This window comes from Pygocentrus nattereri, chromosome 19, assembly GCF_015220715.1.
Source record: "Pygocentrus nattereri isolate fPygNat1 chromosome 19, fPygNat1.pri, whole genome shotgun sequence".
Lineage (NCBI taxonomy): Eukaryota > Metazoa > Chordata > Actinopteri > Characiformes > Serrasalmidae > Pygocentrus > Pygocentrus nattereri.
Window position 1 is genome coordinate 3,888,881 of NC_051229.1, and position 21,097 is coordinate 3,909,977.

Sequence of the window (21,097 nt, forward strand, 5' to 3'; positions counted from 1 at the left end):
CACCACAACCAACCAAGTACTCATCAGCTCCTCCCCTGAAGCCCCTCTGACATCACACTGAGCGTGACGGTACTGTGGAGTGAAGGCCTGGAGAGGGGGAGGCGAGATAGTCGAGCGCCGTCATTGTAATTTGTTCCCTCACTGGTTCTAATGTCAAACACTAGAACCCTTCACTCTGTAACACCACACAGTACAGTAGTGCTGATTTCTGCTGGTGCTCTATTGGATATGCAGTGTTAAGTGAGTGCCAGGCTAACGGTGGTGCACATTCACAGTGGTGAACATTGACTTTCCCACATTGGGTGAAACTCTGATGTTGCTCTAGTTTAAACTCTGACGTCTGAAGCCTGTAATGAGCTTTACTGTGGATGCTTTAGTGTTTCAGTAAATCCTTCAGTAAATTCTTCAACTTTAACTCTCACACTTAACCCTGGAGGAGGCTTTAGTCCCGTACGCTTCACTTTACTTAGAGCGGACAAATACAGCTTATGAGCTCTTATAACTTATCATCAGTACTTATAATGCACTGTCAACAACTCATAATGCATCATAAGCATGGCTATAACGTCTCACGCATTTTTATAAATATTTATAGCCATGGTTATGATGCCTTATGAGTACATTATAACCTGTTATTAATGTGTTTATAGATGCTTACCAACGTGACATTCATAGATAGCATTACCAAAAAAATTTGGGTGACTATTGACTTCAGTGTTTTGGCTGATCGACTGCATCAGGTGTAGGTGTGAAACTGTAAATCTGAGTTTTGGTCTTCTGTTCCTTTAAACGATGTAGCGCATTACACGCCACGGTGAAGGCGTAGTGGAGGGGCGCCAAGGTGTTCTGAATCACACGTTTAGTATATGTTGTTATTAAATAATGCAAATTATGAGGCCAATATTTTGAGGAACTGGCCGTTTTGTCTTGCGTTGCGTCTCGGCAGGAGTGATGGAAATATTTGATTAGTCATGTAAACACCATCAGACTCTTGGCAGGTCTTTTGGTGCCGGAGCTACACTGGACTCCAGCCATTCAGCACGAGCCAAGGACTGAAGCAGATGGTCAGGAGTGGGCAGCACACCTGTGCGCAGCTTTCTCTGAACAGGCCTGAGGGTGAAAAACGATCTGGGTTACACCAACACCGTCGTACTCTTAGAGAAATAGTCAATCAGTGTTGCTAACAGAGTTATGAGCCACCGGTTGACGCCGTTAAAGGGGAATTCCACCCATTTTTTAAAAATTCTGGGTGAGATGTGAACAGAGCGGTTTGGAGTGAAACGGTCCAGATTTCTTTACAGTGGTGGTGATAGGAACCAGGGGTCGCCATGACTACAACACAAGTATATATTGGACATTAAAATAAAACAGGAGTGAATCAGAAAGTGCCACTTATTACACAAAAAAAAAAGAATTTTCTGAAAATGAAAATGAAAATTCACAGATTTTGTGGCTATAATAGAATAAGAAAAAGCACATTCTGCTGGAATCTGTTTAATCATATTAAATATTCATGTTACGTTTTATTCTGTGTCGGTTTGCATCCTGATCTGCTCCATTCCTCACATTTTCAATGGGAAATTAAGTAAATATCCGTAATCCTTGGCAGAAAATCTGATTGAGCTCTTGTGCAATGATGCAGAGTCTTTCCTACACCTGATATAATCCAACAAAGGGAAATTATTTTGCTTAAATATTGTGCAGACCGTTCTTTACGCCACATTAATGCATTTTTAAGCTACGGTTCGGTCCGTATTGAGCAGCCCTGCATGTTCTGGTGCGCTTTCTTAGATTCCCTCTCATTGGCTTCCGCACTCAAATCAGCCATATGGCAACAAAGACACATTTTCTAGGTCAATGAGGAATCTTAATGCACGGAGCTCTGACTTCCACCACTGCTGATATTGATCCCCGGGGAGGGGCGGGTGCCTGTCTGGGTGCTGGTCTGAGTGGTAATACAAACACTTCTGGAGATTTGGAGCCATCTGTGCGGTCACTTTAATACCTTAATGGGTGCATTTGAAGATGGACAGTCGTTTGATGCTCCCCTCTCTCTCGTGTCCTTTGATTTTTGCCTGATGGACAGCGGTTGACCCTAATTAGATAAGAGTATTTGCTTACACCGTTAATCACGCAGCCTTCGGCTGGGAGTCCCTGAAGTGCCCTGCAGAGCCGCTCTCAGCGGTGGCCGATACGACGTCTATACCATTACATAAACATTAAGTCGTAGCGTTGTGGACGGAAAATGATGTCGATGATGATGATAAAGTAATAAAGTGCATGTACATCATTTTTGGAGGCCTAAGACTTTTGCACAGCACCGTACACGCATACACGTGTGTGTGTCTTATTTGTTCAAATTTGGCCCTAAAAAAGATTTTATTCTATTTAATAAGCAGCGTGTTATGTTATAGCTATATGTGTGGATAAGATAAGATTAGCCAGGTTTCATCATGTAAACGCAGCACCTGAGCATGAAAACCATAGAACTACCACGTATAAGTACAGTCGTGGAAAGTTTAAATCATTTTTTCAAATATATTTTCATTTAGAAAAATCAAGAAAATGTGGAATGCGTGCGTGTGTGTGTGTGTGTGTGTTTGTGTGTGTGTTCTTGTACTGCTATACTTGTGAGGACCCCATGACCTCACTATGATGGAACTGTAGGAAATTTTTGCTGGTCCTCACTTGAGCATGTTACTTTTTTTTTATTTGAAAACTAACAGAGCAGAAATATTGCCTTGTGGACACTGAGGTTAGGGTTAGGTGTAGTATTATTTAATTAGAATTAAAATTATTTCTCTAAAAATCAATAGAAACCTATGGGCGTCCTCATAAATATAGCAAGACAAACATGAGTGTGTGTATATGTACATGTACACTAATATATATATATATATATATATATATATATATATATATATATATACATATATATATATATATATGTGTGTGTGTGTGTTGTGTGTATAATGTTGAGCTGCTTCATTTACATAATAAGCCTTCTTTTAGTTTGGATTCAATAACCATATTCATGCAAATTTAAGTATCATCCAAGTTAATATGCCTTAATATTAATAAAGCATGTATTATATTCGGAAAGCTGTCTGATATTGAGTGATTGAGTGTTCTCAGTGCTGCTCAGCTCTACCTCTAGCTCTGCCTCTCTGATTGCTGGTGTGACTCTCATTCTAATCACTGTGTTTTTCTGCTTTGTCTCTGTTTTCCCCCCCAACAGGTTTCAGCCTATGATTGCGTAGAGTGGGTAGAGCAGTGCAGGGACCGAGGAGGAGCAGTGCCAACCTGGAACATGGTGCCTAATATTTGCCCGCCAGTGCCCTTCCTGCCTAATTGGCTGCCTCTCCTGCTTCTGCTGGGCTGCATGGCGTTTTCCTCCCAGGCAGATAGTGAGTACACAGTCTCTGTCTAATAATGGGCTGGCTGCCTTTAGCCATGATGTCATCGGCTTTCTTTTCTGGGTGGAGAGGAACTGAATTATAATTATTGCTATTGTTGGAAAAGCCAATATGAAAACTCCACATTAAGGGAAACGGTGGTGAAAATAAATGCCACATATGTGCTGTTCTGGCATAGTGCGTCTCACCTGTTATTGCTCTGCCGTTGTTTTTTTCTCCTGGTCAGCAGTAATCTGGCGAAAAATAATCAAATTTACGTGCTTTTCACTCACACATGCTCACAAAGAACACATGATGTTTGCTTCGTGCCTAAATTATCACACATTTGCATTTAACTGCATCAAGTACGGCCTGAATGGCTGGCCGATATTATTGGCCAGTATTGATGATACTGTTGATGATATCATGTTGGAAATGGCATTAACCGATATTGATCAAATACATCCAAACCTAATGTTTACCACAGGAACAACACGTTACAACACAAAAAAAAATTATGAACAGAACTGATAAAACTGTTTATATGTGTTTAGAGCTGACCGTCATATTTCACAGCTCACAGTTGACAATGGGCAGTTATATCAGTCAATAAAGCGCTGTTTAACTGAACTGATGGAGAATAACATAAAACTTCAATTTAAATGTAAAATTATATCAACATTAAGTGATACTTTTTTAATCCCACAACCGGGGAAATTCCACCTCCGCATTTAACCCATCCGTGAAGTGAAGCACCACATACACACTAGTGAATACACACACACACACTAGGGGGCAGTGAGCACACTTGCCCGGAGCGGTGGGCAGCCCTATCTACGGCGCCCGGGGAGCAGTTGGGGGTTAGGTGTCTTGCTCAAGGACACGTCAGTCATGCGCTGTCGCTATTGGCTAGCAGAACATTTAGCACGTTAAAACTGGTATCAGTGTCAGCCGTAACACATTCATATCATTAAAGGGCCCATATCCTACATTTTGCTCGTGTTTATTTTTTCACTGAGCTTGTGTGAGTTGATATGCTTCAGATATTCATCATTAATTTCTATCTTCCATTTTCCAGCCTCATTTTATTCCTTAGAATTAAACAAGGCTGTTTGTTGTCACTGTGTCTTTAAAACATATATATATATATATATATATATATATATATATATGTGTGTGTGTGTGTGTGTAAATGAGCTCTGTTCTGATTGGCTGAAATACTCCTCATAACTTCAGTGTAAGTGGGTGGAGCTAAAGTGCTATAGGCTGAATAGGTGGATGTATGTAAATGTAATGTGTGACATCACAAAACAATATCCTAAATGAGATGTTCTTGGTGTCCTGTTTTGATTACTGTGCCTTTAAGATTTTATATGTGTGTGTGTATATATATATATATATATATATATATGTGTGTGTGTGTGTGTGTAAATGAGCTCCATTCTGATTGGCTGTAGCTCATTCGGAAAGCAGTCTGGGTGGAAACACTTCATATAACTTTAGCGTGAGTGGGCGGGGCTGAACTACAGCAGACCGTATATGTGGAAAAATGTAAATGTGTTGGGTTTTTGTGACATCATGAAAAAGAACAGACTCAAAGCTGCAGGAATAGAAATAAGACTGGATCTGCAGCTTTTCACAATGTTTACATGAGGAAAACAAGCTAAAACACAGGAAATTTTTTGGTGATATGGGCCCTTTAAGTGGTCTGTACTGGATGTGCTGGTGTGGTTTTGACACAGTATGACAGACTGTTGTCTATAAACATGAATTAAAGTGTGGACTAAATGTTCACTCCCGGAATATTTTTGGCTGTTTTTGGTGTTTATGGACAACAGTGTGTCATACGGCGTCAGAAGCCACATAATCAAATGGAGGTCAAAGAGAAGATTCAGAGTGAACCTACGGAGCTCGGACAGCTCAGCGGCGTGGTGGTCTGTGGGCCACCGCGCTCCACTGTCCTCTCAGACGACCGCTCGGGCTGTGGAGACGCAGTGCGCGCGACCCGGCTCTGTCACGAGCGCTCAGGGTCGAGCTGGAGTCAGTGCTCGGCTCAGGCACGGGTCGGAGAGCCGTTTAATTCACCGCGTGACCGACCCGCACCGCTGTCACAACGATTCTGTAATTCTGTTAGAGTCTCTCTTCCCCGTGCTCTCTTTTCCCTCCCCCTCAGACGCTGCTCTGGACCTTCAGCAGCTTCGGGAGGGTTGCCTTCAAGTGTCCTCCTTGACTTTGCTGCACTGCTAACAAAAATTACAGCCATTTACAGGTCATAGAGTCGATCGTGACCCCAGTTATGGTATTTGTGAAGGTTTTTTTCGAAGGAGTTCACATCTTACATTCTCCTTTTATTGTATTGTGGCTCATCAGGCGTAACGTTCTGACCACCTCCTCGTTTCTACGCTCTGTCCACTTACTGTATAGCTGCACTCTGTAGTTCTACAGTTACAGACTGTAGTCCATCTGTTTCTCTGATACTCTGTTACCCTGTTCTTCAGTGGTCAGGACCCCCATGGACCCTCACAGAGCAGGTACTATATGGGTGGTGGGTCATTCTCAGCACTGCAGTAACACTGATGTGGTGGTGGTGTGTTAGTGTGTGTTGTGCTGGTGTGAGTGGATCAGACACAGCAGTGCTGCTGGAGTTTTTAAACTCCTTAGTGTCGCTGCTGGACTGAGAACAGTCCACCAACCAAAAATATCCAGCCAGCAGCGTCCTGTGACCACTGATGAAGGACCAGAGGATGACCAGCACAAACTGTGCAGCAGCAGATGAGCTGTCGTCTCTGACTTTACATCTACAAGGTGGACCGACAAGGTAGGAGTGTCTAATAGAGTGGACGGTGAGTGGACACGGTGTTTAAAACCTCCAGCAGCACTGCTGTGTCTGATCCACTCACACCAGCACAACACACACTAACACACCACCACCATCACATCAGTGTCACTGCAGTGCTGAGAATGACCCACCACCCAAATAGTACCTGCTCTGTGAGGGTCCACGGGGGTCCTGACCACTGAAGAACAGGGTAAAGGGGGCTAACAAAGTATTTTCAAAGAGGTTCTATAAAGAACGATCTAGAACACATTCCATAAACTTGAAGAACCATTTCACCATGCAAAGAACCATAAATCGAGACACTTCTTGGTTCTTTGCATCATGAAAACGTTCTTCAGATTGACGGAGAATGTGTCGTGAAAAGTTCTAGATAGAAGTGTTTTTTAAAAAGGGTTCTTCATAGCACTGCACAGGGTTCTGCTACTGTCAAACTTGACATCGTCATAATAGCAGTGATTTTTGGTGCTGGGAAAGATTCAAAATACAACCATCTACAGCACATTCTCCATCAGTCTGAAGAACCCGTTCATGATGCAGAGAACCCTTCAGTCATGCAAATGGTTCTTTTGAGTGTTCATGGTTCCATGTAGAACCATTTTCTCTACCCCTTGAAGATCCCTTGAAGAACCGACATGTTTGAGAGCGTATATAGAGCGCAAGGCTTTAAGTGGAAGCGTTCCCTTCATCAAAGAACGCTTGAGGAGCCGTTTTTCAGTGATACGGGCCCTTTAAAGCACGTCTCGACGCATTTTCACTTCTAATGAGTCGTTTTTTGGTGAAATCTGCTGAAATGAATCACTTTGCACGGGGACAGAAAAAGGTCATGGTGAGATGCAGCCTACTTGTTATTCCTTGATCATTTCAAGTGCCGCCCCGAGTGGATAAAGACTATTTACAGAGCAAATGTTATCCCCCCTTTCCCTGCTCAACTTCGCTCATCACCATAATTGGTTTGGTCCCTTATGCTCAATATTCACATGTTCCTGCTCAGCGCATTAGCATAACACATTGCGCCCTCATTAGTCCAGTCACATGCTACAGTGGCCACTGCAGGAGATGCTGATGGACTGCAAACTGTCTGGTTCCCCAGCAGCCCTGCCAGCCTTTTAATTCGGAGGCAGAGCAGTCGTCTCTTCTCCTTTAAGAACACGATCCGGATGAAGTTGCACTTATTTGGCCTAAATTTTGCACTAGCAAACACATCAAACACGAGAGGGACTTTATACACCGGTCAGGCCTGAGATTATGACCACCTCCTCGTTTCTACACTCACTGTCCACTTTATCAGCTCCACTTACTGTATAGCTGCACTCTGTAGTTCTACAGTTACAGACTGTAGTCCATCTGTTTCTCTGATACTCTGTTACCCTGTTCTTCAGTGGTCAGGACCCCCATGGACCCTCACAGAACAGGTACTGTGTGGGTGGTGGATCATTCTCAGCACTACAGTAACACTGACGTGGTGGTGGTGTGATAGTGTGTGTTGTGCTGGTCTGAGTGGATCAGACACAGCAGTGCTGCTGGAGTTTTTAAACACTGTGTCCACTCACTGTCCACTTTATTAGACACTCGTACCTTGTCGGTCCACCTTGTAGATGTAAAGTCATCTGCTGCTGCACAGTCTGTGTTGGTCATCCTCTAGTCCTTCATCAGTGGTCACAGGACGCTGTCGACTGGATATTTTTGGTTGGTGGACTATTCTCAGTCCAGCAGTGACACTGAGGTGTTTAAAAAACTCCAGCAGCACTGCTGTGTCTGATCCACTCAGACCAGCACAACACACACTAACACACCAAACACTACCTGCTCTGTGAGGGTCCATGGGGGTCCTGACCACTGAAGAACAGGGTAACAGAGTATCAGAGAAACAGATGGACTACAGTCTGTAACTGTAGAACTACAGAGTGCAGCTATACAGTAAGTGGAGCTGATAAAGTGGACAGTGAGCGCAGAAACGAGGAGGTGGTCAGAACGTTACGCCTGATCTGTGTATGTGAATGTGTTGGCTTTAGTGACATCACAAAACCAGGTCATAGGAATGACGAATAGGCTCTTCTTGCAGCGTTGTTTTCATAGGTGGACTGAGGAGTGAAACGTATATTTTGAAAAAGTTATTTTTAGACTTTTAAAAACTTTCTTTGTGAAAGAAAAAGGAGAATGTGGTTATATATGATATGGGCCCTTTAAAGGGGACAGAGCCTCTGAATTCAGAGGGATTAAGGATGCCAGTGATTGGCATCCAGTGCGATGATTCAGAATTCTCATGGGTATAAATACTTTCCCGTAACGGCAACGTAAGCAAATAAACCTCTAAAAATAGGCCGGAGGTTAAAATATTGACAACCACAAACTGCGGGTTTGAGCGCGGTGTTGTCTGTAATCAGCTGAGGAGCAGGACCGGGCCGGCTCGCCGCTGTTTGAATTACAGGGTGGTGGATCCAGCTCTGCTGGGTGGAGGAGCTGAACCCGCTGATTGCCACCAGCTCAGGTTCCACCTAAAAATATTCAGCCTGATGAAAGATTACAGCTGCTCTCTATTGTCGGCTCCAGCGCTCGGAGGTGGTCAGAGCCACTCAAGCTGCTAATGCAGGAAAGAACGTTTATAATTACTTCACAGTTCGCGTCAGTCCTTCTGTTTGGTTTACACACAGGCGGGAAAAAGCGCAAGGCTGTTTGTAATGCTGTACGGGTGGTGCTTCTTAAAGGGGAACTCCACCCATTTTTCAGAATTTCTGCGGTGGAGATGTTCAGAGTGGGTTTGGTATGAAATGGTTCAGACGTCTTTACAGTGGTGGTGATGGGAACCAGGCGTCGCCATGGCTACAACACAGATACAGACACTTTATTTACCATCCAGAACCACCAGAGAACCTGGTGGTGAAAACCAGATACTATCAAGTGCACACCAGTGTTTAGACAGTTGGTTTCTTTTTTAAAGCTGTATCGACTGGACGTCAGGAGGGATGCTTGTGTCCAGCATCCACCGCGCTGGGCTTCTTCGTGTTTTACTATCGAAACGAAACTCCAGCAGACGTCATTTTAATCACGGTGGCCTGAGATCTGCCTGTTTAACACACTGTAACATCAATCAACGCAGAAAGACGACAGTGGGGAGTGTCATGTTGTGACATTAGCTGTCACCAGTGCTTTTGATTTATGACGGGTGGAAGGCTCCGTCGTGTCATTCTTGGTGGCGCAGGGTTCAAGGTACATTATTTTATATTTATTTTATTTTTTAAGCAGAAAAATTACTGTACGTAACACACAGGAGGCCTGATTACAGCCATAAGCTGCAGAGCTGTCATGATGTACTCTGTCCAGATAAGAGCAGGAGTCTAAGCCGAGTTTGGTGCAGTGCAGGTGAGGTTTTTGTTTTATGTCTAAAATATTTTGTAAACATTCCTTCTTTAAAAAAAATCTATAAAAGTAATGCAGGTGTAAGACCCATGATATTTGTTGTAGATCCACAGTCTCAGTCCAATAAGGCGGATATTGAAAAATGTCCACTTTATCAGCTCCACTTACTGTATAGCTGCTCTCTGTAGTTCTACAGTTACAGACTGTAGTCCATCTGTTTCTCTGATACTCTGTTACCCTGTTCTTCAGTGGTCAGGACCCCCATGGACCCTCACAGAGCAGGTAGTATTTAGGGGGTGGATCATTCTCAGCACAGACCAACACAAACTGTGCAGCAGCAGATGAGCTGTCGTCTCTGACTTTACATCTACAAGGTGGACCGACAAGGTAGGAGTGTCTAGTAGAGTGGACAGTGAGTGGACACAGTGTTTAAAAACTCCAGCCGCACTGCTGTGTCTGATCCACTCGTACCAGCGCAACACACACTAACACACCACCACCACGTCAGTGTTACCGCAGTGCTGAGATTGACCCACCACCCAAATAGCCGGATCGGTGTGACAGTCCGTTCCCATGTGATCAGAGGTTTTCCACGCTTTTCACGTTTTGCAGGAAAGCTCTGAGAAGCGTCACGGTGGAAGCCCACCTCCGCAAATCGATTAGGGGGTTATTTGTTCTGACTTGTTAAAGCAGCAGCCGGATTAGGCAGGGCGGTGCGGGTGGGCGTCCGCAAATTGGATGGCATTTTTTAAAGTGTCCATATGGTGACCGGGCTGGATTGACGGGAATGGAAATTGATTCTTTTTAATTAAAAGTAACCATATCCACAATCGAGTGGCACTTGGGAAGTAATTTTGTTAGTCCACAGCTGCGGTGATTTGACGGCGGCCGCCGGAGGAGAGCGGGAAACGAGGGGAGAGAGGGAGGAACGGGAGAGGCGGAGAGGCGGTGGGAGCTTTTCAAACAGCAGAGCGACGGCGTCACCGCGATGGAGGGAAGAAAGGGTCGACGGAGGTTAATGATGTGAGATTAATAGCTTAATTATGCTGCTCGATAGCAGGGCCGCAGGCACTCATCCAAACCCTCTGCTATGGCCTGGATTCAGCACCGCCATCAGGATGACAAGATCATCTCGTGTCCTTCACAGAAAAGCGGCCATAAAAGCCATAACACGCTCCACACGCGGCGCGAGTGCCGCTCTGCTCCGCATACTTACCGCTGAGATGCGGACGGCAGCTGCACCTGTACGGTGGATATCAGATAAATATAGAAGGTTAATGGAATAGTTTCACAACAGACATTACATTTACATACTTTCACCGTTTGCCATAAATTTAGTCAATCTGCCAAGACGCGTTAGTTTGGCTGATATTTTGCACTGGCGCTGTAGAAGTAGAAGCTAACGACAACAAATCAGCTTGTCAAAATCATCTGATCCTCGCCTCAAACAGCCTCTGATGGACTCGATCCTCATCACTCTTAACTATATAGCGCCTTACGATCAACAAACATCAACACATTAAACAAGAGCACAATACAGGTAAACCTTCAGGTGTAGACCGAACGACGACAACACAGTGACAACAGAGATTTGAATGAAGACAGAGAGGTTGCATCCCGAATAGACTCGGGGAAGAGTATTCCATAACTTGGGAGCTGCTACATTAAACGATCGACCACCCATAGAAGTCCATTTAAATCTAGAAGGCCTAGATTTTGGGATCTCACAGTACGGGATGGGACATAGATGAAGAAGCTCTGCCAAGTATTGAGGAGCCAGACCGTGCAGAGCTTTATATGTTATAAGGAGAACCTTGTACTGAACACGGAATGTAATGAGCAACCAGTGAAGACTCTGAAGGACTGGGGTGACGTGGTCTTTCTTTTTTGAAAAGGTGACGATCCCAGCAGCAGCATTTTGAACATACTGTAACTTGAAGTGAAGGTTTTGACAGGGAGGTCAGAAAAGAGAACATTGCAGTCGTCCAGCCGTGACGTCACTAATGCATGCAGAAGCGTTTCTACATCGGCTTGGCTGAGAGACGGTCGGAGGCAGGAAATATTGCGAAGATGGAAAAATGCTGTGGATGGAGTTGATGTGGATGTCAAAAGAGAGTGTAGGGTCAAAAATAACTCCGAGGTGAAGGTGTTACCAGAATCCCATCAATATCGATGCCAAGGACAGATGAGCTAGATATCAGTGACTTTGAGACAATTAAAAGCAACTCAGTTTTGCAAGTATTCCGTTTTTAAAAATTCAGACCCACCCATCACTTTATATCCAGGATACAGTCAGATAGAGCAGGTGATGTAGTCTGAATAGGGCAGACGCTAACATAGATCTGCGTAACAATGAAAACCATGAAGGCGTATTATTATTTACCCAAGTGGCAGCATGTAAATGGTGAAGAGCAATGGACCTAAAACTGAGCCCTGTGGAACACCCTTAGTCACAGACACCATAGAGGATTTATTATTTTGAATAGCTACATTTCGACGTCTGTCACTGAGATATGAGGAAAACCAGGAAAGGTCAGACCCAGTAATACCAATGCTGTGCATACGAGAGAGTAATAGATCATGAGATATGGCGAAGGCAGAGCTAAGATCAAGAAATATCAACATACTTAATATGTGGTTTCCGAGACTGTATGACACACTGATATCTTTAAACACGGACGAATGTCCTCTAGCATGGCTAAAAGTAGTAGAGGAGCCTTCTTAAGCCTGAATTTGGTTGTTATACAGTCTTGGAAACCACATAAGTCTATTTGAGATCAACAGATTTGATGTTTTGATGCTACTAGCATGCTAATTGACTCCCGCTAGCTTCAATCACTTGTTAGCTACATTAGTGTTGTAGATTTAGTGCAAAACTGAAGAAGCTTCAGACTCGCAACTCGACTGATTGACCACATTTTAGCTATATAACTGAATAACTCTGATAGCAAGAGGACAGTGAGCCACTGTTGACCCACTGACGGCTAAACTGACGTCCCACTTTGTGCTCAGCGTCTTCCTGGTGGCCACCTGCTGGTTAAGCAGAGTGTTAGACACAATTGTACTTTATCACTCATTTTCAATTTAAGTCCAATTTACTTACTTTTCCTTCATTTATTTATTTCGGTATACTTTGTAAATTACTTTAGTAAATCGGCAACAAGATTCTCAACAAAATATAAGCTCTTCAAAAAAATAGTCACCCTGTGTGTTTATGGAGGTTGTAACTTCAGGCTCCTGCAAACGGCGTTACACGAGGATAATTGGGCTCTTAATACCAGTGGGGTGTGCGACGGGATTCGACGGGACGGGAGATCGAGAAAAGGTGGTACAGTGCAGTGAATGTCCCAATCGATTTGTGGAAAATGGGTCGCAAAGCAGATTGGCAAAAAGGAGTGACTGTATTTGGGCGGCCAAAGGCCACAGTGTTTTGAAGCGTATGGTGTATTGAAGCGTATGGTCATACAAGTTGACCAGCAGTGGAAAAAAATCCCAGTCTACAGGAAATTCTCGTCAGAATTGTGTCTGAAAGACGAAACTGATGTACAGGGACCGCCGGTTTGCTTCACAGCTTGTGAAAATCCCTGCAGAGAGTTCTTTCAGAAATTGGTTGTGAAGGACCTGCGTTGACTTCTAGAAGCACTTCTTGCCTGGAATTGAAGCGAGTTTTATTTACAAGCTTAATTTTTTGTCCAAGGAGGTTTTTAGGCCTTGTCATTATTTCTAGGTTATAGCTGTTTGTAATATTTGTCTTGGATCATTTTCTAACGTGAAAGTCTATTTCACATTTAAAATCTGTTTGAGGAGATTAAAAACTAGTTAGATCCTGTATGTTTTTTTCGTTTACTACATAATTCCATTTGGATTCCTTCATTGTTTTGATGCCTTCAGTACTAATCTACAATGTGGAGAATAATAAAAATAAACAAACTCTCCACTGGTGCTGTGTTTTGGACAGAAACGCTGAAATATCCAAGTGTTTGGATCTTTCAGTGACCCTGAAACAGCCCTGTTTAGACTACAACACTGTAGAGTCATCACAGACGGATGACTTCAGCGCAGTGTTTGGGACAAGAGGTGTGGGGAACTTTGTTCATATCAGCACACGAAAGCATAAGGTTTGCCTTTAAACGCACACGACCCATTTCTGTGCGTGATTCAGTTCCGTGTCTGTGTCGCCAACAATGACCAACTGAATCCTGCCGTCCTGCAGTGTTTTTAAACACCTCAGTGTCACTGCTGGACTGAGAACAGTCCACCAACCAAAAATATCCAGCCAACAGCGTCCTGTGACCACTGATGAAGGACTAGAGGATGACCAACACAAACTGTGCAGCAGCAGATGAGCTGTCGTCTCTGACTTTACATCTACAAGGTGGACCGACAAGGTAGGAGAGTCTAATAGAGTGGACAGTGAGTGGACACAGTGTTTAAAAACTCCAGCAGCACTGCTGCATCTGATCCACTCGTACCAGTACAACACACACTAACCCACCACCACGTCAGTGTTACTGCAGCGCTGAGAATGACCCACCACCCACATAGTACCTGCTCTGTGAGGGTCCATGGGGGTCCTGACCACTGAAGAACAGAGTATCAGAGAAATGGACTACAGTCTGTAACTGTAGAACTACAGAGCGTAGAAACAGGGAGGTGGTCATGATGTTATGCCTGATGTGTACATGTGCAGTAGTGGTGCTACATACTAATGTGCTACAATTTTAGCTGGAACGTTTCATAGCTGTGGGCCTGTTATGGTAACTTACTAATAATTAATGTCCCAGTAAAGCCCAGGGCTGCTTGTTTTTAGATCCCAAAAGCACTGTAATTAAATTTCCCCTGACCGCACAGGGTGAAAGTTTAAGCTATACTGACCTTAAGAAGGGGGAACACGATGTGGCAGCAGGAAAAGCTCCGTCTCTGAGGGGGGCTTTATCTGGGGAGGTAAATGAATGAGGCCTGTGGGGTCGAGGGCTGTTTTTCAGGCTGATGGATGACGTAATGTGTTCTTAGCTCCCGCTGCACCCGTCCTGCAGGTGATCTCCTCTCAGAAACACCCTGCCCGTTTCCCATCATCCCCTCGGGAGCCCTTAGCCCTTTCACTCCACCAAACCACCAGCCAATGACACTTACTGTGCCAAGGTGACAGCTGCCCTTTAACTAACAGCCCCACTTCACCATCCAGCCCCGCTTGAACACTCCCTCAGCTGCTTATGCATGAGTCCAGAGAGGCTTTAAAACTCCGAATGAATATATACGGCTCCTTTTAATAAGCACAGGGCCCATTTGCGTCGAGATGCGCAGACTAGGCTGAATATTTTGCTTCTAGGGAATTCTGCCGGGAACATTACTGTGGAACTGAAAGAGCACTCTGAATTAAAAAGCATTGGAAATGCGGCTGGTCATTCGAGGCCCTTTGGAATTATTTTGAATTCTTTCTTTGTTTCCTTCCTGTTGTGTGACGTCATTAGAAACTCACAGTTCTGTAAAGAAATATCCGCAATATTTTTTTTATATTATTTTGAATGGTTTTTCCTGCAAAAATCACATCCATGAGCAAATAACCAAAGAATTAGGAAGTATTTAAAACATTTTAAAATAGCATTTCTTTGAACAAATAAATATTTTTTTATATATATGACGATATTAGGACTTAGTAGACAAAATTTTTTTTTTTTTTCAGGGAACTTATTTATTCATTCATTCATTCATTCATTTATTTTCAGGGAATGCAAAACAAGCAAACAGCAAATATTCAAAAATGTAGTTTTTTTATAATATTTGAAGTTTGGCCCTTTTTTTAGAAATCACAAATAAACAAACAAGTAAATGAATAAATAGTATTTGGTCGCGATTGGCCCCTCCCAGTCCTGTCCATGTGTTCGTGTTGTGTTTTGGTTTTTAGTCCAGCCCCCTTGTTTCATGACTCCACCCCTTATTGTCCCTCATTTACCCTGTGATTATTTAAGCCCTGTGTTTGCCACTAGTTGTCGTTGGTCTTTGTTGTTTGTAATGTTTGGATGTTTTTTCAGGCTTGTTTGATTCTGGTTTGTCTGTCATGTCTGACTTTAGATCTCTCCGTGTTGGCCATCTGACTTTGGACTGTTATGACCCTGATCTTGGATTTGTCCACAGTAAAAGTCGCTTATCTCCGCACATGCGTCCGCAGCCTCGCCCCCCGTTACATGTTTACATTTGTTGTTGTGTAAAAGAGCACAAAAACATCATTTCTGTGACGAAAGGCAAACAAAAAAAAATCAATACTTCATAATCATTTTGAGTTTTTTATGGACACAGATCACTTCTCTGTGAGTAATCATCAGATCATAATAAACAGACGTCGTTTTAGAAATATTTGGATTTTGTTTTCAGGAAAAAACGAATTTCTGTGAGTACATAATCAAAAATAGACGTTACCGTGTATTTAGAAATATTTGAATGTGTCCAATTCATAATCTGTGTTTTTCCAGATGATCACAAAAACGGTATTTCTGTAAACCAGTGCCGATAGTAGTTTTAGAAATAATTAGGCCCACAACCAAAATCCTTTCGTTTAACCCCGGCCCTGTTGGGCCTGCGGAGGGCTGCGTTTATTTCTGCAGGCCTTCATTGACGAGTCCTCTGAGGAAAATGTCAGGTTAGCACACATTACTTGCAGGCCATGACAAGTAAAGCTCGGCCAGGGCCATGACCACGTGTATTTGTGCTGTAATTGCGCCCCTGGGCAATGGCATGCCTGCGGTAATGTCCCAGGTGAGCATTCTGGCTTAACCTTTCAAAATATTTCCAATCTGGTGATTTCATGCCCCCTTAATTTTTCTCTGTGCCTGACTAGACACAACCTTTCAGAGTGTTTGCAGCCTCTCACTTACACTTTCTTACAGCATTTATGTTGGTACTCCCTACAGAATCTTCAGGCCTGTGATTTTTACTGGGCCTGTTCTAGTCTTGGTTTGTAGCTGTTTTGCTAAGACAAATCTGGAAAGGTCAAAAACTTTTTAAAAAGATATATTGATGTAGTATTTACATACACATTGCTTAAAATGTCTCAATTCTTCCAGAAAACTAACAAAGTATTGTATGGTATTCAATTCAATTCACTTTTATTCTGACAGACTGTAATACACTACAGGAAGCGTAGGGGGCGATACGGCTTCTACTGTTTCATTTAAAAAGCTCTATAATGTTCATATGATCCACACAGTCGCTCTGACAGACTGTAATACACTACAGGAAGCGTAGGGGGCGATACGGCTTCTACTGTTTCATTTAAAAAGCTCTATAATGTTCATATGATCCACACAGTCACTCTGACCGACTGTAATACACTACAGGAAGCGTAGGGGGCGATACGGCTTCTACTGTTTCATTTAAAAAGCTCTATAATGTTCATATGATCCACACAGTCACTCTGACAGACTGTAATACACTACAGGAAGCGTAGGGGGCGATACGGCTTCTACTGTTTCATTTAAAAAGCTCTATAATGTTCATATGATCCACACAGTCGCTCTGACAGACTGTAATACACTACAGGAAGCGTAGGGGGCGATACGGCTTCTACTGTTTCATTTAAAAAGCTCTATAATGTTCATATGATCCACACAGTCGCTCTGACAGACTGTAATACACTACAGGAAGCGTAGGGGGCGATACGGCTTCTACTGTTTCATTTAAAAAGCTCTATAATGTTCATATGATCCACACAGTCGCTCTGACAGACTGTAATACACTACAGGAAGCGTAGGGGGCGATACGGCTTCTACTGTTTCATTTAAAAAGCTCTATAATGTTCATATGATCCACACAGTCGCTCTGACAGACTGTAATACACTACAGGAAGCGTAGGGGGCGATACGGCTTCTACTGTTTCATTTAGAAAGCTCTATAATGCTCATATGATCCACACAGTCACTCTGACAGACTGTAATACATTACAGGAAGCGTAGGGGGCGATACGGCTTCTACTGTTTCACCAGCAAAACGTGTGTTTTGGATACTGGTATGCTTGTCAACCAGTATGACCATGTTGGGTGACCAGCTAAACCAGCATATGTTGTGTTTTGAATGCTGGTATTCTGGTCAACCTGAATGCCTGTGTTGGGTGACCGGATAAACCTGCACCAGACCAGCAGAACCCAGCATATCGCTGCTGTCGGAAGAAAACCTTGTATCTCCATAATAATAGCTTTACAGGAGAAGGAAAAAAGCCTGCTTTACTTTTAATGTGAGTCAATGGAACCAGAATTTTTTCCAAGTCATTTCGGGCTGCTTGTGTTGGTCCATTCATCATGAAATTTACACACGGTGTAAAGGACAACAGGCATTTTCAAATAATGTCAAAACCAGGAAGAAAAACTTGTATCTCCATTTTTCTGCCGAATGCAGCGATATGTTGTGTTTTTTTTTGCTGGTGCGCTGGTCAACCAGTATGACCATTTTGGGTGACCAGCTAAATCAGCACCAGACCAGCATAACCCAGGATAAACAACCCCAGATCAGCTTAGACCAGCGAGGAATGCGTGCTGGTCCGTGCTGGTTTTTGCAGCAGGCTGTTGGTTTTTAGATATTTGTATTTGTAGTAATCAGCCAGCAAAGCGCAGCCTCAATACATCCTCAGAGGCTGCAGGGGGAACAGTCTCAGTGCTCGTGTGCTAGTTTGTCCTGATATATTGAGGAAAGAAAGAAGTGAAGCGCAGTCCTTTCTCTGAGGAAATGAATTTGAAGTGTGCTTTGGAATCCTGGGTTTTGGAGTCCCAATTAGCATCGCTGCTCCCCGAGCCTCAAAGAACTGCGTCCGGTTGTGCTGAAGATCGCGGTGCAGCGCGTTCATCCGGACTTCTGAGCGCTCGGCTGGAGTTCACCCCGTCGCGGTGCCCGCGTGTTTAACATTTCGACTTCTGTCTGGACTGTGGAGACTGAATGACTCTATTGTTCTACCATGAGGGCCAAATAATGAGGTAGTGAGGATTTTCCCCCACGAGGGCCTCTCTCTTTCTCGGAGTCTTTGATCCCGATATCATGTCGACGGTGGAGAGCGTAGATAATGAGTCAGCCCGTGATGGGCACCGGTTTAAAGGCTGAAGTAACGCTAAACCTCCGGCTGCTCCAGTCATATGATACTGTTTTCTCCTGTTAGCAGGAAGCGTTTTTTCATCAGACCTGTCAAAGATGCATGAGAGAACATTGAGCTAATGCATTAGGTAAGTGTTTTTCTCTGCAGTAGACATGTAGGCTCACTACCAGAATGCCAGAACAAGGAACTTATTTAATCTTCAATTGTGTCAGCTGGCTGGGGGGGTGTAGGCTGAATTCCATGGAAACAGAAGTACTGTAATTCCCTATTATGTGATATGGGAAGTAGGGTTTGGGCATAGAACAATGTACTTAAGGAACAGAACCCGAGAGTGTTTTATCACGAAATAACATCACAGCTGTGATCTGGTGGCCGTAGATCATGACAGCCGTGATGTTATTGGTGATAACTCCCCCCTCGAGTGTCTCTACTGCTTTAATACAGCAGTTAAATAAATACAGTAAGAAATGAATAAACTGGCCGTGAACGCGGCGTTTAATATGTTTTAATGTTCAGTTCCTTCCTCCTAATTATAGCTCCTTAACGAGCAGCTCGTTGCTACGTCAGAGTAACGAGCTCCGCCCACTCGCTGCTCAGCCGGCAGTTCGTTCTCCAGCTCCTTACACTAAATTCCCAAACTGTCGTCACCACTGAGCAGCTTTTCAGTCGGCAGCTGTGACAGAAGAACAGCTGAACAACCTGGAATCAGCCAGAAATGAACCCAACACCATTCGCCAGACGTGTCTGATCTTCAGAGTCGGACCAAATCAGACTGAGCCGTAAAACTGACCCAATATCAGGTTCAGCTCAGTTTGGTCAGTTTGTCCAGATCAGTATTAATGTTGTTTTGTTCCAGCCGGTCTGTAAAGCTTCTTACAGCCCGTTTAGTTTGGCGAATGGTGTCGGGTTCATTTCTGGCTGGTTCCAGGTTGTTCAGCTGTTTATAGAAAACACTGTGTCAAAAACTACATAAGCAAATCTATTAGAGATTTCCTTGACAACTAAGCGTCCATAAATCCAAGGAGTCTGTTTTATTGAAGGGCAGCTTTTGCACATGACAACCGGCATAAACCTACATAAACATTTATAAAGGCTTATTCCAACAGCAACCTGGAGCTTGTTGGAATAAGCTTTTATAAAGGTTTATGTAGGTTTGTATCAGTTATCATGAAAGGCTTATGTAGTCATCACACAGCCTTATGAATGCTGCCCTTCAGTAAAGTCAGGTAGAGCCGAACTGTGATAGAAGAGCTAAAGAAGCCTGTAACGGTGGGTGGAGGAAAGACGCCGGGGGCAGGTGTGAAGACGGAGAGCTTTCTTTTATTGCCATTTATACACAATGCAGAACACTTGGCTTTTCAGCCCACAAATTAAGACCAGGCTCACTGGGACTTTTCAGTCCTTTCTTTTCTCTAGTTTAGTTCAGATCAGATCTCACACCTTCACTGGTCTGCTTCTCTCTCAGGGCTCTGCCACCTACTTGAAGGAAGAGATGACAATAAGTAGGCTGGCAGAAACAAGGCACAGGTGAGCATCATCAGCTACTTAGCCTGCTGATTCAGCCAGACCGGCTTCTCCGTCCCGCATTCGACGCTCGGCCACGCCCCCTTCTCCACAAAGCCTTAAATGACTTAAACTGTACTGAGGAGAGCGGTTTCTCAGGATCGCAGCTCCGTTTCATAATCAGAGTAAGCGCGGCTGTGTTGGCAGGAGCAGCGCGTGTGTCCTCATTTGAACAGCTGGAGGATCTGCTGCCTTGGTTGAGTTGTGGAGTGGCATTTTAACCGTAAATGGGATTATCAGCAGCATAAAGCGTGTCTGTTAAAGTAAACCAGACGTATGATTATGAAACAAAAACACGTCTCGAACGTTTAACCCTTAATGCTGAGAAGCAAAAGCTTTGTGTGAACTACTTCTGATTCATAGTTCGTTGAACAGTAAGTGGGGACGTTGCGTGGAAAGTGCAGATGGTAAACGTTTAATCCGTACCACATGGGCTGGAATGCTGGAAGATCCAAATTTTTGGAAAAAGACAGAGCAAAGTCAAAGCAGACTCAAACATGTCCATTCAGAATGTACACCAGTCTGCTTGCAGATGCACCGATCAGGCCTAACATCATGACCACCTCCTCGTTTCTGCGCTCACTGTCCACTTTATCAGCTCCACTTACTGTATAGCTGCACTCTGTAGTTCTACAGTTACAGACTGTAGTCCATCTGTTTCACTGATACTCTGTTACCCTGTTCTTCAGTGGTCAGGACCCCCATGGACCCTCACAGAGCAGGTACTGTTTGGGTGGTGGATCATTCTCAGCACTGCAGTAACACTGACGTGGTGGTGGTGTTAGTGTGTTGTGCTGGTGTGAGTGGATCAGACACAGCAGCGCTGCTGGAGTTTTTAAACACCTCAGTGCTTGACTGAGAACCAAA

The 21,097-nt window shown here is 43.8% G+C and overlaps 1 protein-coding gene across 17 annotated transcripts in view; it reads left to right on the plus strand.

Annotated features, from left to right (window-relative positions):
* The window catches only part of ptprfb (protein tyrosine phosphatase receptor type Fb), a 385,507-nt gene that overhangs the window by 125,633 nt on the left and 238,777 nt on the right, over nt 1-21,097 (plus strand). For all 17 annotated transcript variants that reach the window (XM_037531027.1, XM_037531033.1, XM_037531030.1 and 14 more), the window contains exon 2: nt 3,239-3,407. In XM_037531027.1, the coding sequence (XP_037386924.1) occupies nt 3,311-3,407 (97 nt within the window). In that variant the 5' untranslated portion in view covers nt 3,239-3,310. The remainder of the gene's footprint in view (nt 1-3,238; nt 3,408-21,097) is intronic.